At 41.7% G+C, this 26196-nt stretch overlaps 1 protein-coding gene across 4 annotated transcripts; it reads left to right on the plus strand.

The window, feature by feature from the left end:
* The first annotated feature begins 1876 nt into the window (after positions 1-1876).
* rc3h2 (ring finger and CCCH-type domains 2) lies at positions 1877-26196 on the plus strand. Of its 4 annotated transcripts, none has more exons than XM_006795545.3 (20): positions 1877-2212; positions 9276-9603; positions 9724-9841; positions 10327-10599; positions 11335-11510; positions 12865-13065; positions 14562-14694; positions 16445-16563; positions 16894-17006; positions 17113-17421; positions 17636-17838; positions 17948-18246; positions 18329-18475; positions 20069-20206; positions 21716-21880; positions 21996-22245; positions 22461-22545; positions 23559-23766; positions 23952-24106; positions 24231-26196. In XM_006795545.3, exons 2-20 carry the CDS (start codon positions 9373-9375, stop codon positions 24370-24372), a joined length of 3465 nt encoding a protein of 1154 aa, XP_006795608.1. In that variant the 5' UTR covers positions 1877-2212; positions 9276-9372; the 3' UTR covers positions 24373-26196. The 4 variants fall into 4 exon arrangements, with proteins under 4 accessions (XP_006795608.1, XP_006795609.1, XP_035765724.1 ...); XM_006795546.3 differs by lacking the exon at positions 1877-2212 and adding an exon at positions 5696-6330; XM_035909831.2 differs by lacking the exon at positions 1877-2212 and adding an exon at positions 5696-6330 and having other exon boundaries at positions 17951-18246.

Below are 26196 nucleotides of genomic sequence, written 5' to 3' on the forward strand. Positions count from 1 at the left end.
TTCAGGACACAGACATCCTCTCTACTAATTTACTCTCTAGATTAGGTTTAAAACTTTCCTTTTTGATAAATTGTGTAGTTATGATTGCAACAGGTAACACAGATGCCATTATTACATATTATGAATGGTTGTCTTCTTTATTGTTTCTCTATGGTTACCCCTACAAAAGTCTGATTTTGCCTGCAGTGGCCTCCTGTTGAAAGGGAGTTCTTCCTCCACACTGCCCCCAAGTGGTTGCTCACAGGGGTTTTTCTCTAATTCTGTAGGAACCTTACCTTACAGTATGATGAACTCTGAGATGGCTGTTTCTGTGAACTCGTGCTATAAAAATAAGGTTAATTGGCAACAAGTCAATAACATGACCGAAGGGTCACTTGAGATGGTTTAGGCATCTGACTACAATGCCCCCTGGGCACCTCCTGGGTGGGGTGTTGCAGACATGTCCCACTGTGTGGAAGCCCCATGGCAGACCCATGACATGCCGGAGAGATTACATCTCTCAACTGGCCTGGATGGATATAAAGCCATTTTTTATTTTACCTTTCACTTTCTGAAGCCTTTGTGGTCATACAAAGTCCTGCAAATCTCAAAATAAAAAAAAAAAACAGCCGAATTTTATCTTCTTATAGTTGAAAGAACCCTAATTCAGACTTAAACTGTAGAATACATTCAAAACTATCATGTTACTATTATCCTGAAAACTGTGGCAGTTTAGTACTGTTTGTTTTATTATGGTTCAAATTGAATGTAAGGTGTTAAACATTATGTTGTTCCTTTATTGTGGTTTATATGAAAATATTACTGTTCAAGGTAGAGTTGAACAGGTCCAAAGAAGTCTTTGAGGAAGCATCCTTAGCCTCAGTGCACCACTTATATTGTTAGACATCAAACATGTAACACGTGCTGGAAAGATTTTTGCTTCTCATAACAGCATGATTGTAATATTTACTGTAAAAAGTTTTAGCTTACAGAAATTCATACATCAAGGGCTTTTGGGGCACAAGAAGAAAATTTGATTCTGTATGTAAGATAACATGTTTACAGCTCAAAAAGTGTTTTGGAACAGATTTAGCCTTCCAGTATGAATCATAATGAGTAGGCTCACGTCTCCTGCAGTGAACAGCAGCTCACTGAGGGAAAAGCCTGAGTTATTACAAAAGTGTGATTCAGATATAAACAATGACAATAATGTGACAAGCGTGCAAATTTCGACTAAAACTCAAGGCTAAACTTATTAAAGACCAGGATTACAGTCATCATGACTTTAGTCACTAGTAACTTGTTTTACTGATCACTAAAGTCTGTAAATGCGCTCACACATGACTGCTATTTCGTAAACAGCAAAAATGTAAAATGAATGGATCATTAAATATATACATAATATATATAATAATAATTAAATATATTCACCCAGACCTACAGGTATTATCCAAATGTCTAAGAGAAGCTTTTTCAGCATTGTTAAAGACGGCTGTGGGCTTGAAAACATTTGATACAGTGGTAAAGGCAATTAAGTTTAAACATGCTTTTTTCCGCTACTCCACAGCTTCGAACATGGTTGCAACAGCATGCGGGAACTGCTTGTGTTTTCGTGTGTGAACTTCCTCTTCGCACTTGTCGATGCGCATCCTCTACCACCCTGCTTCTCGGTCTGTTCCTTTAAATGCTCACAGCCCACGCCTCGAAAAGCGGCTTGTTCCGGCTTGCCCCTTTACATCTTTTTATCCTTGCTCACAACATTAAACTAGTGCCATCCTCATTACACTGCTCCCCTGACCCTTACGCACCAGTCTTTGAAGCCGAACCGCGGTGCAGTTAGTAAATCGTATCTGGGGAGGAGCGTGCCCCTCTCTGTCCGTGCGGCTCGGTGCTGAGTCCGATGATGAGGGCCAGTTCGGGAACCATCACTGGCGGAGCAATACCACCATCTCCTCGTTTCAGCTTCGGTTTGTCAAGCAGAGGGCGTGTGGCTCGCCGTACCTGAGAAGAGCAAGCGTCTCTGGTCACGTATTCTGCGAAAGGGGGGCAGAGGATTAAAAGCGGACCAAGGCACCTGTCTCTACTGCTCTGGGATGCCGTGCAGTGTCAGTGTCGCATTAGAAATAATGTTTCCCTGCGCTTGTTTTGCAACTGATGAAGAATAATTTTGAAGGCATGTTCACGTGGATGGCTAAGAATATGTTTATTCCGGTGTTCTGGTGTAACGCGTGAGGTAAGTGACTTATCCAGAGGTGCGCGCTACTTTCTCCCGCTGCTTAGATTTTTCTGCAGAGCTTTGACATCTTGGGGTTGTTTGCATGTTTTTGTTTAGGGTTTTTTTTATTCCCCCATCGTTTGCAAATAAGAGCTTGTATCGTGGCTCAAGATCTAAAAAAAAGAAGAAAAAAAAAAGAAGAAGCAATGTCTATAGTAACCATCATGCTCCTAGCGCATTAATTTCTAGAATTGAATCGGCACTGGTGTTATATTAAAAGAAGGTGGGCTGTAGTTGAAATGAAGTGACAGCACTTAAGTGAGCTGGGAATACAAACGAGGGGCTTTTCTGGAAAGAGTTGAGGCACTCGGTGGCAATATGTGAAGCGATATGAAAGTAGATGTGCTGCTGTAATGGTGGAGACTGCTTAATGTTGGCTCCAGTGCGCGGAGATCGCTTCCAAGCCAATGTGAAATTTATGGAGTAACATCGCTGTTGCTGAGAGAGTGACTTCTTGAGCCGTAGCAGAGCAGTTTCCAAGTTCAGGTGTTGCATATTATGTACCGCCGCTGTCATCTTAAAGTTTAAGCATGCAGCATGGCCGCCCTGCAGGGAAGGTTACTGTATAACCTGCTGATTTGCAACTGGAAGCAACCTTGTGTTCTAACATTATTAACCAAAGGTGCAGCAGCCCTCCCTCCACTTTGCTGCAGACACAAATCACAGGCAAAGTGAAACAGACTATGGTGCAGTGTGTATATATGCTGTATAAAACAGCCAGCATCAGCTTTGTGAGATGTATGAGTGCCCTGCCTCCCATTTAGACACTACCCCCACACACTGTGATGACAGACATAATGAATAAATAATCACACAAGCCCACATACCCCCACAGTACACTGAAAAAAAAACAAACAAGTGACATGACATGGTGAAACAAGTGATATGAAATGTAATAAACTCACGAGTACCATTGTCTTATCAGGGTTAACTTGGCACTGTTATGGCTTAGAGTTGCTAAGCTATGACAACGTTTAAAACGAGCTGTGTGGTAATTCCAGTGTATTGGTGCGACTTTATGTTATGGATTTATATCGCAGGCTCGAAGTGCATCAGCGTTCTGTGCTCCCTGTGCAGCAGATTGGATTTTCTGTGCCCTTTGAGAGTCTTGCAAACAATTACCTGGCGCCATCATTTCTCAGTGTTAAAGTCTAACTTTCCCTTCATCCTTTATCTGCTGCTGACTGTCATTTGCATTTATTGTTTCCACTTCACAGAGGTGCTGCTACCTACTCAAATAGAAAGTTTTCATTCATATAAAAACTGTCACTGTGAAATGAGGTTTTCTGATTTGAGATTTTGAAGTATCCATTAAACTTTAAAATGTAAACACTGAAAGATGTTATTAAGATGTTATTGGCAGCAGTGTCGTGCACGTAAAGTTTCAGCCTTGTTGTGCTTCGATGTTCCCACGAGGCTTGGATGGTAAAATTATGGTAAAATTATGGTTGTGATATTTGTGAGGTTGAATTTAACAGGTCATTGGCACGTTGGCGAAAAGTGTTAAAAGTCACGAGTATTTAGAAATATTTCAGCCTTTTTTAATATAATCTGTGGACATATTTCAGAGGCATTAAATATGAATAAACTGGAGCTGTGATGTGTTCATTACAAGTAAATTACGTTTCGGTGGAAAAAGTAGGGGAACCCAACAACCCCCCCACCCACCCAACTGCACTTTATTGTAAAACTCTTGAAAGCATTGATATGTTTTGCGAGAATGTCCTTGGCCTTCATAAGCAGCATTAACTAAGCATGTTTTTCAATGGCAGGAGGAACCGGAGGTCCCAGAGGAAACTGTGTACAGAGAAAACATGCAAACTCCACACAAAAAAAGGCGTTGGGTTTTGAACCTGTGACCTTGAGCCACTGTGGTGCCTTATTCAGTAGCAGTCATAATTCACACTGACTCTAACACCGCAGCATAGTGTATCAATACATAATTAGTGCTTTGTGCCTCTTCTGTGTTTTGTTCTTCTTCTCTGTTTACACAGATATTGTGATGAATCACAGGGGGGTCTTGTCATGCTGGTATTGTATTGTGAATCCTCGATACAGGAAATGTGGATTGACAATAAAAGGGAATGTCAGGCATCCAAATACATTACGTCAGAATTTGGCTTAGAGACAGTTACAGTTATCTGTGTGTCTGAACGTCTTGGACTGCAAAGCCACAAGGAGGCCCTAAACTTATAGCTGTCACAGCCAATTTAAGATTGTATTGTCTAAGCACTGCATAACTGCTTAAAACGTGTTTTCCTATTTTACTTTTACTATGCGATGTTGGCCTTAAAATTGTTTAGAAATACAAATATTTCCCTTTGTATGCCCCACGTTCTTTGCTTTCTTCATACACAGAAGTGTATGAAGAAGTAGTGCTGCCCCTGAAGGGTCTCTCTGCAGATACTGGGGGTGGAATAGAGGTAACTGTGCCACATCGCTCCACTGGGCCTACAGAAATACTTAAGCGGGAGTCAGAGTTAAAACATCATGACCCAACACATTCAGGAATTGCTGGCGGCAACAGATGCACACGTAAGGTGTAAGGGCCGCATATCAAATTTCACCCATCCATTGTTACTACATGCCTGTTAGCTCTCACTCCAGCTATGACCTAATCCTGGTGGCTAGTGGGTGTGTTCTGCTTGGACTGAAGTCTCATTGGCTGTCTGCTGGATGATCCTTACTTCCGCTATTCCTTTCAAATGTGCTGCCATTTTCAGTAGCAGAAATTAGGTTTCAGTGTGTAGCGAAAACCTGTAACTGTAACAAGGAGTTGAGCTGTGGCATGATATTTTCTAAGAGCTTCAACTGTGTTAACTCAGTCTTAGTCCGAGCATAAGTGTCGATTTAAGCCTAAATCAAATTGCAAATACCCATGTGATGAGCGAAATGTCACCCCGCTGTAGAGTATTACTTCAAGTTCTGTAGAACACTCCCTAACAATCTTTGTCTGTGTGTGCGTCTCTCTGTGAGACATGCCAAAGGAAACTCCAGATGCCCCCCCCCACACACACACACACACACACACGAACACACACCCAGAGGGGGCCAAGCAAGGCCTCACAGCCAGATGATAGCTCGCCAACTGTTGGCTGTAAAGACACAATGTACTTCTCTTCGTCAACTGAGTAGAGTGGGTAGCTCAGCAGCAACATGCGAGGAAAACAAAAACTGCTTTTGCCTTGTGTGTTTTAAATTTCACCAAGCTCGCTTATATTGACCCTCTTCTTTGTTCATGCTCTTCACAATGTCTCATTCTCAAGTGAGAACTTGGGGCGCTTCTGCCACAGGCATCCCCAAAAGAATAAAAATTAAAAAAAATCATTGCTCATAGGTTAATTTCCCTTTTTTAGTGTAATCAGAAAAGGAGAGGACCTTGATGAGGAAGTTGTGGTCTGCAGTAATGCACACCCACTTCTTTCTGTCACAAGACTGGAAGTATTCATGACTGTGTGGGCTTTGTGTCTGTTTGTATGTGCATGCTCTGCCTAAATGCAGCAGTGATGCACTCATGCAAGAAATAAAAATCTTGTGTCTATTATGACATTTTTTTTTGCCACTCATGTAATGTGAGGTACTCGTGCTTTTTAATTTAATAGTGGTGTGATAGCGTAGGCTTGCATCGAGCAACCCGGGAAGTACTGCTGTACCTCGAGCACTCAGGCACAGTTGTAGCTGGGGGTTATTTGTGAAAAAAAAAAATGACGGGATAGCAGCTTGTCAGAACAGGAACAGGTGGCTGTCAACGTGACTACAGACAGTGAATCACGGTTAAACAGTTGCCCCCAGAGGCTACACCCCCCTTAATCTGCAAGGACTCACAGAAAGACATTATCCGGCTCACGCGCCGTGGTAAAACTCCCCACCTTCTTGGTTTTCCAAAAAGCCCCCAGAAGCCGGTTCATCACATGAGTGTTACCTCACTCTTTAGCAGGTTGTGGGCTACAAAAGCTGTAACCGGTGTTATATTTGGGCTTCTCGCGGAAGGAAATATGACGCGCGAGGACAGAGCGGGGCTATCCACGCGGCCAAGCAGAGAGCGCTGCCGAGGCGAGTCGTGGGTCGTTCCGAAGGTGCGTATGTCTTGTTTTGCAGTAAATCTGGCAGGCTGCCATTTATGTGATTATGTCTGCATATGGATTTGAAGGACTTTTTTGAGCATATTTGCTGTTTAACGCGGAGTACAGCACGTGCGTAATGCGCACAGTTCCTCTTTTTTTTTTTTTTTTTTACCTCCTTCTGCTGCAAAGTTGCCATTGTTAACAGACTTGGTTTTCATAAAACTTCCAAAAATAATATTTAAAATAAAATTAAAAATGGTGTCTTTTTCTGTTTTTGGATAATAGTTCTCCATTAGTTTGATACATGCAGTACCTACACATGTAAACAAAAAACGGTCCAGCCGATTAACAGCTCCCTCTAATCGTCGTCTTTTTTCAGTTAGCGTGTGCAAGTTATTTTATTGTATCTCTAAATCCGTTTGAGTGAGGGCACCAGCTGTTGTTATTTTAGTGAATATTGTACTTTGAGCAGATGCAACAGACTGAATTCAACAGGTGCTCACCATTTGAAGGCAGTGTTAAACATTTTGTATAGTGGAGACGGAAGGATCGTGTTGTGTTTGATTTTTTCTTTTTTGTGGTTCTATTTTATGAAAGGTTTTGCGTTTGGTTAATGGGATTATGCGCAAGAGGTCAATAACCAGCTATATATAGAAGCTTAGTCATGAGGCTTTTACACAGAATATTAGCACATATTAGCATGTGTGCTTGTCAGTTGATTCTCTCTGTGTCAGCCCTGTGATTGACTGGCCACCTGTCCAGGGTGTAGCCCATCTCTCCTTCCAGGACAGCTTGGCTCTGCTGACCCTGAGTTCAAAATGCAGCTAAGAAAATATATGAATGAATGGATTTGGTCAACTGAATCATCTACTGACAAGATGTTTTTAATCATAGTTTCAGATTAGTCATAACATCTCTATAATACACTAAGTATTTCATATATAAATAACATGCAATATAATACAGAAAAAACAAAACAAAAATAAAACCACAGCATTATCTCCAAAAGTTGATTCTGTTCATCTGGACGTAGCGTATTCTGGGAGAAACGTTTCAGGAGAGAAGGACAACCGCTGCCCCAGCGAAAACCTAGTGATCCCATATGTGTCAGGAGTATCGGAGCAGTTGAGACACATTTTTTCGAAACACCGGGTCTCTGTGGCTTTTAAACCCCAAAACACGCTGCGACAAAAATTGGTCCACCCCAAGGATCGGGTCCCCCGACACAAACAGAGTAACATAGTGTACGCTGTTAAGTGCCAGGAGGATTGCCAGGATTTATACATCGGGGAAACCAAACAACCTCTGGCGAAGTGGATGGCACAACACAGAAGAGCTACCTCGTCAGGCCAGGACTCTGCAGTCTATTTACACCTACAGGCCAGTGGACACTCTTTCAATGATGAGGATGTAACATCCTGGACAGGGAAGAACGCTGGTTTGAGCGTGGAGTCAAGGAGGCCATTTACGTGAAAAGGGAAAGACCATCTCTGAATTGAGGAGGGGGCCTAAGGGTACATCTTTCGCCATCTTACAATGCTGTGATTGCAGCCATTCCCCAACTCTCTGTGAATGGTACTCATGGCCATTGATCAGTAGTTGTTGATTAATGGGTTTTGGTCAGTGGTTGTTGACCAATGGTCATGAGAATTTGCATAATTATGATTAAGGAACTGACCTCACAGCCCATTGTTCCTTCAGTGGGCTGGTTTCAGTCATTATGCAAATATACTGTTTATAAGATTGGGGAAACCTGCAGTCAGCTGAGACTGAAGAAGCCACTTGGATGAGTGACGAAACGTTTCTCCCAGAATACGCTACATCCAGATGAACAGAATCAACTTTTGGAGATTTATTTTCCTGGATGATTGAGAATGCATCAAGACAACCACAGCATTACTTTATCCCATAAACAAACATCCATTATTAATTCAAAAATAAACCTGATACTTTTCCTCCTCTCTCACGCTGTACACAGTAAGTGGCTAAGCCTGACTCTTCTAGTAGATCACAGCAGTATTTTATTAAAGCACTTATGTAATCTGGATGTTAATGTAGTAAAATAGAGTATCCCAGCATTATATCCTGCACATTTTGCCAAAGCGACTCAAATCTTGAAAACGGCTTATTTCCAATTATCTGTGCACATGATTTAAAATATATTGGAAAATGTATAATTAAGTTTTGTAAAAATACAAAACAATGGATATTAAAACCAGTATTAATGATCTAGAATTGCTTTGATTTAACTTTTCATGATACTCTGTGTGTGTTGGTGCAGTGTTCGGCTTTGAAATTGTCTTCACAATAAAAAAAAACATGATTCTGGTACTGTTCAGCTCTATGTGCATAGCTGTCTGTGCACAACTGTCAGTGCTTATCAGTTATGTCCACACTCATGCACACTCAAGAGAAGGTACGGTATGTTATAAAAAACAAACCAGGAAGACTCAGCATGACTGATTTCAGTCTCACAATCATGTAAAACTTTTCTTTTGGCTTCTCTACTAATATACATTCTCAACTTTTGCACTCTCATAACAGGTTCACAAATAATGCTGTTAAATTCTCTTTCCTACTTGCTGTTGTTGTCATCGTCTGTTCCCACTTGTTGTTGCTTTTGTAATGAGATCGGTGAAATATAGACCTGGACTTGAAACTGTGTTCTCGCTGAGGAGGTGCCATTTATTGCAGTGTGTGTTTGGCAGCGGCAGCTACTTCTTTTAGGAAGTTAAACCCTTTTATTTCCCTCATTGCAAATAATAAATGTATAACTTTTATGACATGTGAGGGGCTGCCTTTGTACTTTGCAAAATGCGCGGAACTGAAATGCCTATCCAGTGTTCACATTTGCTGGGCTTCATGCACATCGGTCCAAATGATATTTGAGTTCAAATGAGATATATTAATTGATCCCTAAATAGCTAATTCACATCTTTACATCCTGTTCCTTACAGTCATCGTTGGCACTGGCAAGCAGGTGCTGTTGTCGGGGTCGTTGACATGCGTTCCACCTGAGCTCGGCATCGCCTGTCTCGGTGGTGTGGTGGCAGGATGCCAGTGCAGGCGGCCCAGTGGACAGAGTTCCTGTCCTGTCCCATCTGCTACAATGAGTTTGACAGCAGCGGCCACCAGCCCATCAGTCTGGGATGCTCCCACACGGTGTGTAAGACCTGCCTACACAAACTGCACCGCAAGGCCTGTCCCTTTGATCAGACGCCGATCAGCACCGACATCGACCTGCTGCCTGTCAACTGCGCCCTGCTGCAGCTGGTTGGCGCTCAGGTGAGGCAAAAAAGAGAGAACTCCTGTTTATGTGAGCGATTGTGACACTGTCACAGTGAGAAAAGCCTGAAGCTTTACGTGTTTATATATCTTCTGTGTTCATCCCTGGTATGATATCAGGTCCCAGATGTTCAGCCCGTGAGTCTGAGCAGTGCAGCAGAGGTTAAACACTATGAGGTCTGCAGGATGTGTGTAGAAGAGCTGGCTCTCTACCTAAAGCCCATCAGCGGCGCAAAAGGTACTATATGTGTGCTTTGTATGGTACATTTGGGCAGTTGTGAAAAAGAATTAAGCTCCTTATATTCAGTGCGTGGGGACTGCAGTTGGGCTGCCTGTGTAACTTGGCATTGATGATTCTCACACTTCTCACGATGCTGGAAGCTTGTGTGCTTTTATAAGGCTGAAGGAACATTCATCTCTCTGCGGACTATATAAAAAGAAGATTTTATTACTGAAAAAGACTGGTTCTTTGTTCATAGACTTCCGGTTTATGGGATTGGGGCAGTGTTCATCATTTTGCTCATAGGTGATCATATCTGGTTAAGAAGGAAAAGCAAGGGTTTGGTTGGAGGTTATTACATGCATAAGAACACTGACTGCTCAGCTGTTATTTTTGTGTAGGAGGATAAAATTCTTCTTAATTTGTTTTTCTTAAGCTATTATTTAATTGAGACTAACTATCTGATGACTAAAGTGAATGCTTTCATTGTTATTTGGTTTTAGAAACAGTGGGTTTAACTCCGGAGCTGTCGCTTAATACAGGTGTGGCAAACCTGAGCCCGAGTGTGCTCAGTAGGCCCATGCAGAGGAAGCTGGTGACCTTGGTGAACTGCCAGCTGGTGGAGGAGGAGGGTCGCGTGCGGGCGGTTCGGGCAGGCCGGTCTCTGGGGGAAAGGACAGTCACCGAGCTCATCCTTCAGCACCAGAACCCCCAGCAGCTCTCTGCAAACCTCTGGGCTGCAGTGAGGGCACGGGGCTGCCAGTTTCTGGGACCTGGTAAGTGTGCATGACAGAAGCATATTAGTTATATCACATAGTGCCTCTATACTCATGCCTGTGAGGCAAAGCATTTTCTAATCACAGCTAAATTCCAACCATTTGCATAATGTATATGCATCATCACTGGAGTGCTGTAAGGTATGCTAAAGATGTAAACATGTAAAACATGTTGTCTTACAACTATCACTTATTAAACATTTGACACTCTGAAGTATTAAAGGTGGAAGCAGAGCAGTTAAAGAGTTTTCCTTAACATTAACGATTCATGCTGTTAGACTAGATTTGTGTCACCCTGTCATCTTTTATCAAGTCAGTGGACTCATTGTGTCCAGAACTGTTTAAATTGCTTCATCAAACTGCCTGCTGGTGCTGGAACCTGGTGTCCTGTGATGATTACTCATAGGGCAGATTCTGACTGGGAAAGATTTTCTCGTCATGATAACACAATGAGTTCATTTAAGTCTGAGGACACCTCCAAAACCCTTTGTTTACTAGATATAGACTTGCCTTTGTTTAGTCTTTATGTAACCAGTGTTGAATATTCGAATATGTATAGCATGTGCATGCTGCCCATGTCACTGAGTGTGTTTGTGGTAAAGAGTTCTCTCTTTTCTCCCCACTTCCTCTTCATATACTGCTGCTTTCATTCTGACTTCCCCCGTCATTACCACCTTTTTCCTATCCTGTCAATCTCTCAATCCCTGAACAACCCTCCAACTCGTCGTCCATCAGCTATGCAAGAAGATGCACTGAAGCTTGTCTTACTGGCTCTGGAGGACGGTTCAGCTCTGTCCAGGAAGGTGCTGGTTTTGTTTGTAGTCCAAAAGCTTGAAGCTCGATTCCCCCAGGCCTCCAAAACCAGCATAGGCCACGTCGTGCAGCTGCTCTACAGGGCTTCCTGCTTCAAGGTACAGGCAGTAGATGTATGCACACTTACAGGAATGTGTAAACATGCTGCAATGACAAGTTCTACATTTCAGTGAACTGAACAAGCAAACCACAGATCATTGAATTTGTTTGTTTGGTGAGAACCCAAGCCACGATAAATGGCCTCATTAATGGAGGGGACCTAAATAGATTGTCATGTACGACCACAGGTTTCTTTTCTGATGAGGCGGTGCTTCAAATTAATATCCCCTTTTTGGCATTGGTTTTGTAGGTACTTTCCAGAACTTACATTCTCGTCAGTACAATGTTTTCCAAAAAAAAAAAAAAAAAGTAAAAATAACGATTCTTTTAAAATTAGTCATAGTGTCTGAGAAAGCTTTGCAAAACTCCCTTTCAGCTGTGGATGGATATGAAAATGAGCACAATCCAGTGGATTACAGTGTGAATCCTCATCACTTAAATACTGGTACTAATAATTCATAAGGGGCCACTTCTTTATTAAGAAGATGGGCTTCTTTAAATATATTTTCGTGTGTGTGCGCGTCTGTGTGCGCGCGTGTGTATTTTTATGCCTGTCATCTGATGACAGACATCGCTGGCAGGGCAGAAATGCCTGCTATCTGCTTGTGATGCAACGGCAGTTTATATTTGCACCTGTTGCCCCGCCTCGCAGGACAGACAGAGACATCACAGAGATACACAGAAAGATAAACGATGCAAAGACAGATGAAGGAGTAAAGACAAAACCTGATCGTGAAATTTGATTGTGTTTTTATATTTGTAAACAGCTGGCAGTGAGTGCGTTGGTGTCTTATGATGATTACTCATAGGGCAGATTCTGAGAAGGGGAGAGTCCCTTTGTGTGATCTGAATTTGAGTGTTTGAGTCTGAAGACACCACATGTTGACAAAGTGACGGCTCTGTTTCATTTACGAGACTGATTGCAAACACGACACCCAGCATTTGAGGTTTCACAGATAGAAATGTATTGTAATTTAAGGACAATGAGATTTTCTGATGAGTTAACAGGAATGCAAAACAGGCACACATTTTTCCAAAGAAGTTATGCAGGTGTGCATTATAACAACATGATTTCATTGCTGGTACAAAATTGTCATAGTAGCCTTAATCATTCAATTTTCTGACCCCACAAAACGTCGATGGTGTTGATAACCTAAAATTGTGCCTCAGTTTTAAGTGCACTATTTATAATATACACAAGAGTACATGAAGCTTTATTTTGAAATCGTGTTAAAGTTCTTTTTTTTTTGTCTATCTAATCGTATCGGAGACAAAAGTCATTTGTGTCCTTGTCTCTTCTTCTCACTCCCCTGTCTCTCATCCCCTCTCTCGCTCATCCATCTTCATCATCAGGTGACAAAGCGTGATGAGGACTCCTCCCTGATGCAGCTCAAGGAGGAGTTTCGCACATATGAGGCCCTGAGGAGGGAACATGACGCGCAGATCGTCCACATCGCAATGGAAGCAGGCCTGCGAATCTCACCTGAGCAGTGGTCCTCTCTGTTGTATGGAGACCTGGTCCACAAGTCACATATGCAGTCCATCATTGACAAGGTACCATTAGGCTTCGTGTCCTCACCTCTGGTGACCGCGTGCAAGGTTGTGACAGCTTGAATTTGCTTCAATTTCAAGCAGTGTTTATAACTAGAGATGGCACGATACCACTTTTTTATGTCCGATACCGATATCATAAATTTGGATATCTGCCGATACCGATATGAATCCGATATAGTGTGTTTTTTAATCAATAAAACTGTTTTTTAATATCTTGCTGCTTTTTGTATAAGTTCATACTCAAGTTAAAAAAACAAACAAACACTAAAGCTATTCTGTTTTACCTGTATGCAAAAAATACACTGCACCCAAAATATTTCATAGTTCAGCAATACTGATCAATCAAACCTACTCCATCCTCCCTATTCTGGTATTTTAAGCAACCTAACTAATAGGGTTCTAAAACTCCCAGCAAATAAATAAAAAAATAGGGAACCACACCCCACCCTCCACCTCATGATGCTTAATTGACGTAATCAACTTTAATTTGATGCAGTGTGAAAAAAAATGCGCAGAAATAAATTATTTTTCAAGAATAATTAAATAGATTCAAAATCTTTCTTCTACAGAATTGCAGACTGCAAAGATGGTATCTTCCCAAAGGAAAAAGTACTATAGCTTACTAGAGTATATTAGACTTAATAGTTACTATATACAGTAATGGACTTCTATATATTTTACATCAGATTAAAACTTTGGGTGTAAGAGTCAGATAATTATTTATTAAAAGCTCAACATTTTAAATGAGAATAAGAAAGAAAAGTATGTCTTTGTGCCCCCTTTTCCCTGTTCATGCCCTATCGGCCCCCCCTGGCTAAACTTTGCTAGATCCGCTCCTGCATAGTACATAGAAAAGGATCCTGGTGTAGAAAGTAATATTAAATAAATTCTAACAACAGCTTATCAAGCTTAAACATGCTTCTGTTGTTCAGCTGCTGGTTTCCTCTTTCTGGCGCAAAGTGGGCGATAAACAAACAAGAGAGACGGTAGTCGTGACAGAAAAGCTGATCAGCTGATTGTTGATCAGTTTCATGATTGAAGTAGCAGCAGGAGAGAGAGAGAGGCAGTCGCTCCATATATCGGTTGTTAAGTTTAACGTGGGAATGCTTTACAAACATTCAGAGATGAACTTACACACTTGCTTCACTTCTTTCTGGGATAACTCGGATTGCTAGCGAGGCTACAAATACACACAGCCGCTATATTATGTGACGCATACTGCTGCTACGTGCTACGGTTATGAGCCGACTTATGCCATGTTGCAAGTTTTGTGAGGTGCTTTTTTGATATTTAATGGGTCGGATTACATTTTTTATTTCTCTCCGATATCCGATCCAGTAATTTACGTCAGTATCGGACCAATACCGATACGTAATATCGGATCGGTCCATCTCTAATTATAACAAGTGTCTGGAGAGCGGAAGCAGAGGAATAATGCAATCATCTGTTTATTAATTCTTTGAAAAACAACCATCATCTTCTTTCATCTGCTCTAGTTGCAGTCTCCAGAGTCGTTTGCAAAGAGTGTTCAGGAGCTGACGATCGTCTTGCAGAGGACAGGTGATCCTGCCAACCTCACAAGCCTTAGACCACACCTAGAACTGCTAGCCAACATAGACCACAACCCAGGTACGTCCCTTCATTTAACACCATGGATCTCAAGCTTTTTCTGGTTTTCTCCACATGCCCCACACACCACAGTTTGTATCATTTATTAACAAGCAAATAAGACCCAAGTCAGATTTTTGTGAAATAAACGGTGAGACAATAGCATCAGGTTTGTTTGTTCATTTGCTTCCCTAGCATCCTCCTCTGTCACATCAACCCATTGCTTGTCCTCATTCAAAATCTCTGTCTAATATCTCCACTACCCCCATCCGCACATGTCCAAACCATCTCAGCTTTGCCTCTCTAACTCTGTTTATATTGCCCACGGTATTATTTTTTTTTATTTTCTTTTATATATTTTTGTTTATTAGTTCACTCCATATTTCTACCCCTGGCTATCTCCAGTGACTCCACCTACAGTAGCTTCAACACGCCACTGGTGTGGACTGCCACATAGAGAACAGTATTCATCCATCAATCCATCCATTTTCTTGCACTTATCCTTATGAGGGTCGCAGGAGGGCTGGAGCTTATTCCAGCTGCTTTAGGGTGGGAGGCAGGGTAACAGTATCCATATGGTTCTAATTATTAGGGTTTCAGAAGGATTGTTGAGTGAAAGAAGTGCTGCTTACATGCCAAAAGGCAAATTGCGAGTGCAAGACAGAGGTTATGATTCATCATGTGTGCTAAACATTTACTAATCAAAACATAATGACTAAGTGTTTGATGTCTATTTGTCTTTTACATACACCCTCAGCACTCAGAAATGTATTCTGCACTGTGCCTCTCAAATCATTAGACAATATATTATACATGCTGCATTACTGCAAGTGGCTATATTTTCTTTGGTGTCATGTGGGATGTTATCCCTCTACAGTGCTGCTGCTGTGCTACAGCCAGCAAAAAAACTGGAAGCTTGTGCTTTTCAAACAAAATAGTCATGTGACCTTCAGCTGTACTTTGTATTTTGTGTTAATTATCAAATCTTGACATCTTAATACACAAAGCCAAGATCTGAATGCTGTAAATATTACTGTGACATTTCATTATGATAGTATTTAGCTTTACCATTCCTCCTTTCATATCTTCTTTAGTTATTAGACTGTGTAGGAACGTCCAAAAAGATAGAAATAACTCTCCAGATGGGGAGAGTATTAATTTGACTTAATGGTAACAGGGTCTCAGTTGTTTATTCTATATTTTCAGAGGGCTACACTACACATTTCTTGGTTGAATTCTACTTGGGCTTTCTGTAATTTAGTTCTGTGAATAGCATGTATCTCACACTTACATGTTTCGGATCATCAGACAATTAATAATTAGTCAAAGATAACCTAAGTAATCACAAAAGGCATTTTTAAATGATGATTTCATTTATCAGTGGAAAAAAGCTATCCAAACCTACCTGTGTGAAAAGTAATTCACCCTGCTGGTTATATGCTGTCGACATCTGTCATTCTGGAAAGCATCACAAATCATTTCCAAGGCTTTGGAACTTCAGTGAACCACAGCCAGAGTCATTATCCACAAACGGAGAAAACCCAGAAGACTAGTGAACCTTCTCAGGATTGGCTGGCCTACCAAAATTACAGTTCCACTTTTGGATGGAACTGTTTTAATCCCACTATTGGGTTTAGGAAGCAACAGGTTGAGAAATATGGGTTAGGGCTAGTAATTCCACCCTTTACACGGCACAGTAGATAAAATTTTGTGGATTTCTAGTAATAAAAACCTCTGCTTAACAAACTGTATGTTGTCGTTCTGTGTTCAGATGCTTCCGCACCATCATGGGAGGAGCTCGAAAGTGTGATGCTGGCTGTAAAGCTGGTGGTTCATGGTCTGGTGGAATTTATACAGAACTTCAGCAAGAAGAGCCATGAAACTCCACAGGTACCCTGAGGCTAACAGTTATAGTCGCAAAACAGATATCCAGGTATAAGGTGGGATGCGCTGCAAGTTTGTAAAAGACCATTAACATAATATTTGTTTTAAAGAGCTGGTAGAGCTGTTAACAGTTAACAGATTTAGTTGAGAGGACTGAACCTCGTCTTTAAAAACACGTGAAGTATAGCCAAGCGAATAGAGACTGAAATTGCCGTGTGAGTCTCATGCGCCTGGAAAAGCACTGAAATTGTTGTTGTAGGGAGATATGTTCATTATAGTAGGTTTACCTATGAGATAAACGTAGTAGTTTAATAGTTGGGTCTGTGCATTTTGCAGCCTCAGGCAAACAGCAAGTATAAGACCAGCATGTGCCGAGATCTTCGTCAGCAGGGAGGCTGTCCCCGAGGAACCAGCTGCACATTTGCGCACACACAGGATGAGTTGGAGAAGTGAGTGTGCAACTACATAACTTCCATTTTCTATGATTAAAAAAAATAGCACCTAATACATGTCCATTATACTGAATGCTCCTGTTGTGCATCCTTTACTCGATAGATTTAGATTGAGGAACAAGAAGAGCAGCAGTGTGGGCCGTGGGTTCCCTTTAGCGCAGGGGGGAATGAATAAAACTTTCACCATGGAGGGCAGCATTCACTCTGATGTGTCTGGAGGAGTAGGACAGGGGCTCAAAGGCAATGGAGACAGCACAGCCACCATGGCGGAGGGAGTACCCAGCCTAAATCACCCTCAGCTGATCTCCAGAGGGCTCGATGTGATGGAGGAATCTAAGCGAGCTGTGCCAAATGGAACTAGTGGGCCCAATGTGTCTGGCTCCAACAAAACCACATCTGGGTCAGCAGAACAGTAAGAGTTTTTTCCACCTGTTTGCTGATGTTTACATCTTCTGTTGTTGGTATTTAACCCTGTGATCAATGTCAATTTTGCTTTAACCGTAGCACTGTTGTTTATATGTCTAAGAGAATAACTACAGGTGAAAACTCTAGCACCATATGAATTTCCATCTCAGTCCTAATCTTGTACTAACTCTTTCTCTGTGTGCTGTCATTCGGTTCATTAGGAAGCCTCTCTCTCCTCCCAGGACTCCAGTCAGCCACTCATCAGTGATGTCTCCCTTGACCACAGTCGGACGGTCTGATGGTGGTGCTCCTGTACCCAAACATGGTCAGTTTATTCTGCGTCCATCGCATCCTTCTCAGGCGTCCGAGGTGTACTACCAGGAGCCTCACTCCACATATGACACTGCCCACTATCAGCCAGCCTGTGAGTTTGTTTCTACACGAAGTTGGATGTGCAGAAATACTTCACTGTTGTGCGATAGGCGGAAAGTGCTCATAGCTTCTGTTTTTCTTCTTTTCCTCCTACTCTCCAGCAGGTTCCTATTACCCATCAAGTCTTCATCCCCCTCACAAACCTTGTATGGCTCGGTTCCTGCGATCCTCCAACGTCCCAGAATCCTCTCTGCCACCTTCTATTGGTCCTCCATCTTCTTACCCAAATGAACCTCAAACTCCACACCCACCTTCTTCTTCTTCCTCGGGGTACCCATCACACCCGCCTAGAGATCGAATGGGACCTCACACGTTCCATGCCCACCCAGGGCACCCAATGGGCCCTGCTCATGGAGTTTACGCTCCCCTCTATGACAGCAGGAGAGTATGGAGGCCTCAGGTGAGCAATCTCGACTATCATACTACCATAAAGTGTGGTAATTCTGCGACTTTATTTATAATGTTGATGATTACATTTGCAGCTGTACCACAGAGAGGACGCCAGGAGTAACTCACTGCCTCCAGAGGTGCTGCATTCCTCTGTCTACCAACCTCCACTCAGGGAGAGGTTCAACTCTCTAGACAGCAACTACTGTTCTGGAGCTGAACATCGTGCAGGGCTACACAGGGTAGGGGAAGCAACCATAGACTGTATATAAAAGACATATTTTTTGTGTTTGCATCGATGCTTTGTTTAATCTATGAGTCTGTAGAGCGCAGTTGTCACCATGTAAACGTGAACATTTCACCCACATTTGCGACTAAAAATAGACCTGCAGTAGAAACGTCTCTCGGAGCAGGCATGTGAATAAAAAGTATGACAACAGCCCACACGGCCCCCACTTTTTAAACAGAAAGACTGATAATGCAGCAGCAGCAGCAAAGATGATGATGTCATAATTTGCACACACTCAAAGCAAAGAGGCAGAGCTGTTACCGACACGGTGAGCTCACAGTGAGTGAAAAGAAAAGGTTTTTTCTAGCATCCAAAACAGCAACACTGCTACTGTAATCACCATTAAAATCTTTGCTGGGAAAAAGCTCAGATATTATGGAGGGCACTGTAGCTATCAGAGAGGGGGTAAATAAATGATAGAACAAAGCTGTAAATGCATTTTATCTCTTCAGTTAAGTGGGCATATGTAGCGTGGGGGTGTACAGGAATTGACACACTTTTAGATCCAGCCCCAAGTGGTCTATTGAAGAACTGCAGCGTTTGGCCCTTTATCTTCCAACATATCTTCACCATTGCCGAGGGCAACACTCACTACTAATTGGCTGGAAAAATAAACTTTGCTCTTATCAATAACATCTCACTTAGACATTTAATTCAGTGGTGATATTGTAATTTCCCCCATGGCTCATTTGAAGAGCAGAAGTCTTTAAAATAAAATAAATATATATATATATATATATATATATATATATATATATATATATATATATATTTGAATTATTGATCAGTGGGCATACAGAGGAGAGATAAGTGACTGAGTTATGCTGTAATTAAAAAATAGTGGTCCCTACTGAGGAAAATAATGCTAACATCCCAATATATCACATTACCTTATCAATTTTTAATTGGTGGTGGTCTGTGTTACACTGAACAGATTTATTGCTTCTTTACAGCAACATCTCCTCTCCTTCTCTTACTCTTTTTACACCCACATATTGTCTCACCTCTACCTTCCCCTTCAGTCACAGAGCTGCTGCATGGAGCTTCAACCTCCTTTATAGTCCTCCCACTTCTCACCCGAATATGTCTCTGCCTCTCCCACTCACTCGTCTCCTTCTCACATCGTCGTATAGCATTACCAGCTATACTGCCGCAGTGCTAAAGCGCACTTCACCGACAGAGCTACATTACCTGTCGTACATAACAAGACTTGTTTTCAAAGAAAATGAATCCACTAAGTGCAATGCAACTCAGTATCCCCCCCACTTGCATGTACACATGATGAGGAAAACTAATAGAAAAAATAACCACTGTGAACATTTCTCTGACACATAAAGGACATTACATTATATTGCATAGTTATTTACAGTTTCCACCCTGGCTGCTACCAGTTTCAGACCTAGGCCACACAAGTGCAGAAGACTGCAAAGGCTGTATCAATACTACCATTTTGGGTTCAGATATATTATTATTCATATTATTCTTCTAAATATGCTGTAATATCTCTGTTGATGTTTCCTCCCCTGCCCATCGCTTCCCTCTTCAGGACTACGGACGTGTTGCTCTAGGCTATGAGGATCTGTTCAGAAGGAAGCAGGAACAGTGGGCTCATCATCACCATCATCACAGTGCCAACAGACCCTCCCAGTCTTCCCCCATCTTCACCATTGATTTTGGAACAGAGGTATCAAGGCAAATAAGAGAGATGCCCATTTCTCCTTATTTACACACACACAGACACACACACAACACTTTTAAGGGGATTTATTGCCATGACAAGTAAAACTGCCCTTCTTTTTATTAAATATTTATTAACGTGCTCACTGCAGGCGGCTGAAGCTACGAAGGGTGAATTGGTTATGTGTTTTAACGGTTTTAAATTATGTTGTTTTTTAATTCCTATCCCAAAAGCTTATGCTTCAGCTGTGTCCAATGCTATTTAAGTGGGAGATAGTTGCCTAGCAACTGTGGAGGAAGATACCATAGCAATGCACAATTGTGGCGTGTGTGTGTGTGTGTGTGTGTGTGTGTGTGTGTTTGTGCGGGAGAAAGTGAGAGAGAAAAAGAGAAGGCAAGACTTCACCAAGCAGTGACTCAGGCTTTCAGCGGAGTAAAGCTTTGTTTAACAGTTTGGCAGATGTCTGTTTGTGAAAACATCCACGATTAAATCGACCGCTTTTTAGGTGCACAACTTTTTTAATTGTTTGCTTAACACGTTCAGTAAAATTTTAAAGACTCTGCATAACAAGAATAAGCAAATAAGACCAAGGAGACTGGCTGTCGGCGCAGTGATTTTTGCAAAGTGTCAGCACTGGCAGCAAGTGCAGAAATTCAAGTTAGTGAGTACATGTGGCTGCTATATTTTAAGGACATTACTTTGCTTTTTGCATGGTCTTGGAGGAATTGAATCCCATCTAAACCCACACACAGGCTGCCAATCTGTCACAGTCATGACCAACACGCTCTCATCTCAGGGTGTCAAATACCGCCTTTCTGTCAGATTGCTCACCGGCTGCAGCAATATTGTATGCTGGGAGATAACTGTTCTGTTTTAAAGAGTGACAAAGTCCATATAAGGAAACAAAAAAGGGTGGGTGTGGTTTTCAGCTACCAGTTCTTAAGCGTGGGAAGAGTGGTTTCTGTTCTTTGTGTTTAGAACTTTGTTTTCATCTACACTTTAATTTTGCTCTTGGTTGTCAAGTTCAGGATCATTTGCAAATTATGCTAAAGGCTACTTAATGCCTTTAAGGTGGTCCTTTAAAGGTGTCCATATGTGGTGAGTTAAGACCAGCTTCTTATTGCTGTAACCAGGTGTCACACAGCACAGGTGCCAAAGGAAACCAGGCAAGGTGACAGTATTTAATGAACTGGGAAAGAGAATGGGCACCTTAAAAATATGTTAGCTTTTCTGCATGATTTATCAAATGCAACTTATGAAATATTGAACCAGCATGCCATTCACATAGCTGAATATTTCATGGCATATTCCTGGCCGAAGATCAGTGGAGGGAAAAAAAAAAAGGTGTAGCTATTTTCCTCAGGTGCCTGAAAAATTGAAAAATAAATCTTAAATTAAATAAATAAATAAATCTCCTTGACCTTTGGGCAAGTAAATCTAGAGCAATGAACAGCAAGCAAAGTAATTTATTTCACCATCATTTTTTTTAACTGTTTTTCTATCTCTCTCTTTCAGCATGTGGAAAATAGTGGAGGTCAGTGTGTGGGATGCAGGTTCAGAGGTGATGAAGGCTTGGCTCACTACTCACCTTGGTCCTGTGGTACCATCGGGCCCTGCCTCAGCTCATTTGAGCCTGAAACGCTTGCACACACCTCATCTCACGCCTGCTCTGAGCACTCGGTAAGGCTCTTCATATATACGAAAGGATCAATTGTTTATTGCAAAACACAGAATTTTTGGCTGTGTACAAATGTGTGCGATCTCTTTAAAATGTGCACGTGTTTTCCCGATGCAGGAGTTGGACAGTAACGAAAGTAGAGGTGGTGGCGTCGGAGATAGCGGCGTCGGGAAGCGATGGCTGCATTCGCTGGATAACTACCGTCGCTTGAAAGACGAAGACCCGATCATTCCCTTTAGTGAGGGGCCCATTATCTCGAAGTGGGGGGCCATTTCCAGGGCGTCCCGCACAGGCTACCACACCACTGACCCTGTCCAAGCAACAGCCTGCCAAGGGAGCGCCAGTACCACTCCCATCAACTTCAAAGGTGAGCAGGGATAAAAAACGAAAGAAGATATCGTACGAAAAACTCAAAAGGGACCAAAAGAGAAGAGAAAAGATAAGAAATGTTTAAAAGTAGATCAGTACCTTCTTTGAAAAGAGTTAACGCACAATCTGATGTTTTTTCTTATATTGCTTTATTTGGTGTGATTCAGTTGTTTTTACAAATGTTTTGCTTTACAACTCTTCATTCGTTCATAGATTACAATGCTCACTTGGATCACAGTGACTACAGGTGGAGCTCCAGAGGATCAGACTCTTCCAGCCACTCCAGTTTCCTGGAGAGGTACAGCATTTACATTCAGACTCTATCCTTCTAGTGTTTTTTTCATTGCTGTCATGTGAAAAAGGAAGTTTTCACAGGGCTAAGCACACCATTACTGCCTCCATAGGAATTAAGAGGGTAAGTAGCAGCCAGATGCTGCTAATCAAATGCACATGATTAACTCATCATCACCAAGAGAGACCACTGAGATAAATGCAGAGGTTTGGTTAAATTTCGGGAGCATACCCAGCGGTGGGCATCCCATCAAATTTACCCCAAATAGTCAGAGTTGTGCAACAGTCAGAGCTAGAAATCAGACACTAGAAGCCTCAGTTAGGATTTTAAAGTTCAGGTCGGAACAATTAGAAGAAGACCGAGCAAGTATGGTTTGTTTGGAAGGGCTACCAAGAGAAAGCCTCTTCTCTCAAAAAGTGACATATCAGCACGGCTTAGGTCTGCAAAGTTTCATCTATACAAACCTGTCCTTGGAACAGATGAGACCAAAGTAGAGCTTTGAAGAAAATCAAGCACAGCATATTAGCACAGACATCTCACACTAACTCTAAAGCACGGTGGTGGAGGGTTGATGAATTAGGCTCATTTTGCGAGCCCAAGGATCTGAGCATCTTGAGTTAACAATAAACTCCTGTGGATACCAACATATTGTAAAGTGAAATGTGAGGTCATATGCTGGACCACTTAAACTCAGACCTAATTGTGTCATGCAGCATTACAGTGATATCAATCACAGCAGCAACTCTTCAACACATTGGCTATGAAGGAATCAAGGTGTCACAATAGTCCAGTCAAAGTCCAGACCTACCTGACTGAAATGCTCTCTGATGCCGGACCATAGAGAGCTGTGCAAAAACAAATGCGTGCTAACCTCTATGAATTGCAGCAAATTCCTCTCGAACGATGTGAGAGACTGATAAAGTCATTCAGAAAACTATTACTTCAAGTTATGACCACATGACCACACAGTAATCTTTGTTTAAAAAAAACTGATCTGTGCCTGTCTGTGCTTGCTTTAGTGAGCAGCTCTGTGCTTCAGAGCTACATGCCAGACGAACTTCAATAGGGAGCGGAGAGAAAATTGTGTCTGATCTGAAAGCTCACCGGACCACCTTTAGCCAGGATCAGGACCGAGCCGAGAGCGAGTCAGACCCAGATCGAGACATCGAGCTCGAACTCTGTGCTCTAGACATGGAGGATTCGGACCAGCAGGAAATAAAGTCTCAGGTCAGTATGATTTTGTGTATGCTGACGTTATATGTAGTTTCATGTTCTGAAGATTGATGTTGAATTTGCCCAACTCTGAACTGGGAACAGTCTCAGTAAAAAAACAAGTTGAGAAAAAAAAAAAAGGTTTAATTATCGACCAGACCTCTTTATCCTTTGTCTTGTGTTACAATTTTGCCTCACAGGAGTCGTTAGACCTGGTCACCCCACAGTCTCAGGATGCTTCCCTTCTCCTTTCACCTCCGTGCTCCTCTACCCTCATCTCATCTCCTGCAGCAGAGCACCCACAAACAGAGTCAGAAAAGATGGATGCTCACCTGTTGAAAAAAATGGCCTTCAGGTGAATTACCATGGTAATCACTGTTCACAGGATTGCCCCGAGTCCTGAGTCATTTTTGACTTAAGTGACGCACAATCTCTCGCTGTCTTCTTGTCTCACATCTTTGCTCTCTCCTGTTTTGCAGGAAGTCTCTGTCTCCAGGAGGGTTAGTCTCAGGAGGTCTGGGCATTGCGAAGCTCCAGGTTGGACCCCCTCGACTGGGTGACACTTCTACCCGGGCTTGTCCCGAAACACCTGGGCCAGAGATGCTGCTCAATGGAAGCTAAGAGGACACAAAGTCAATCACTGACCTACAAAGAGCTACACCTGAGTTCTACATCCTGGTTGAATGGAAAACCTTTTAATTCCAGCCTTCATATATGTTGATCACATGCCTAACTGAAACTTGACAGATAAAGGTCAACAGCCCGTGTTGTGCCACGCTGCAAGGTCAAGAGTTATACACATTTTACTAATTTTCCAACTTTGCTGTTTATGGCTAGGAAGGTAAATAGCCAGTTTCCCCATATAGTAGATGCTGAACTTGTCTGTGTTTGCCGTACCAAATCTGGTCATATTTACAAGGAGGGTTGGAGAGCTGTTAAACCATCCGATTGGTCACATAGGATTGAATTCATTTGTTTCGTTTTTTTTTGTTTTTTTTGTCTTGTCGTTCTGCATAAGCTGTCAGATAGCTAAAGTTTATGGATGACAATATGATAAGTGAATGTTCTTCAGTTTTACCAAGTTTACTGAGATCCTTTCTCCCAGATAGCATTTAGGTACACAGAAAATTAAACAGAAGTCATTTGCAGCAGCAGACCCTCCATTTACTTACGCCTGTCCCAAACATTGAATGCTTTGACATTAATTCGCTGTGTGTAATTTGCGTTTAGCTTGTGCCTTGGAAAACATGCATTTCCAAAAGTTTCAAAGCAGGTGCTGGTTTATGGTCAAGGCCCACATAGCTTTTTAAAGGTGTAAACAGTGGGATTAGTTATCCCTTTTTTAGGCTGACAAAATTTTTTCCATGTCTTATTAGGCTATAACAAATGCCTTCTCTGAGCAGCCTTATGTTTCGTATTGACATTTCATTTTACGTCTCTGAAAAGATTAAGACATAGATGTTACTTATACTGAGACCAAAAATAGAAAGGGCACGGCACCCTTCTGAGAAAATAAAAAAAAAAGAGCAGCAGAGGTCTTTAAAAAATGCTGATAGTGAATCAAGCCTCTGTCTTTTGAGTCATATGATCTTTTAAACGTTGGTCTCTGGATTCCAGTCCTGTCATGGGATCAGAGGCACAAACATACAGACCTAAAAAAAAAGATCACTGATCACCTAAGATCAGTTTTCTACTTTTTTTTTTTTTAAATGAATGATACAATACTTTTAACATAAATGTATTTTATTTAGGAACAGACTTTGTAGTTCAAGCAGCAGCTAGAGAAAATGTAATGAAGTCAGTTTGATCTCTTTGTGCCTGTAGTGGCACTAATCAGCTACTCTTATTAAGTTAAAGAGTTTCACGCCGTCATGTGACTGCCATTCACACAAACATGCAATACAGTGGCCTTTCTCTCCTTAGCGTAATCTAAAACGAAGCATGTGCTCTACAGTCCCCCCGCTTACACACAAGCTCTGTTTGTTTACCATTTCAAAGGTGTTAACGAACACAAATGTGATCTTAAAACGAAACTGCATTTTAAAAAGTCCACCGTCTGTTATTTCCGGTCCCGTCATTTTTTGTTTGTTTGTGTATGTGTGTGTGTTGTGTAAACAATATTTACCAGCTGTGCGTGATGTTTAAAGGCTGTGCATCTGTTCATGCTATAAACCTTTGTTTTACTTTTTGAAAAGTTTTGGTTAGTTTCATTTAACTAACTTCTGTGAAGTTGTTTGTTTGGGTATTTTTGTATAGGTTTTTTGCCACTCTTTTGTTGTTAGTTGCGTGTTACATCACGGTAGACTTGCTTTCTAATGTTTGTCTGTGTTACATTACTGTGTGCTACTTCACCGTGGCTTTGTTTCAATATGGGTGATTTCCATACAGCCCTGTTGTGCCTCAATCCTTTTATAAATATGCCATATATATATATATATATATATA

The sequence above is a fragment of the Neolamprologus brichardi genome, chromosome 7 (assembly GCF_056152115.1).
Source record: "Neolamprologus brichardi isolate AB-2024 chromosome 7, ASM5615211v1, whole genome shotgun sequence".
NCBI lineage: Eukaryota > Metazoa > Chordata > Actinopteri > Cichliformes > Cichlidae > Neolamprologus > Neolamprologus brichardi.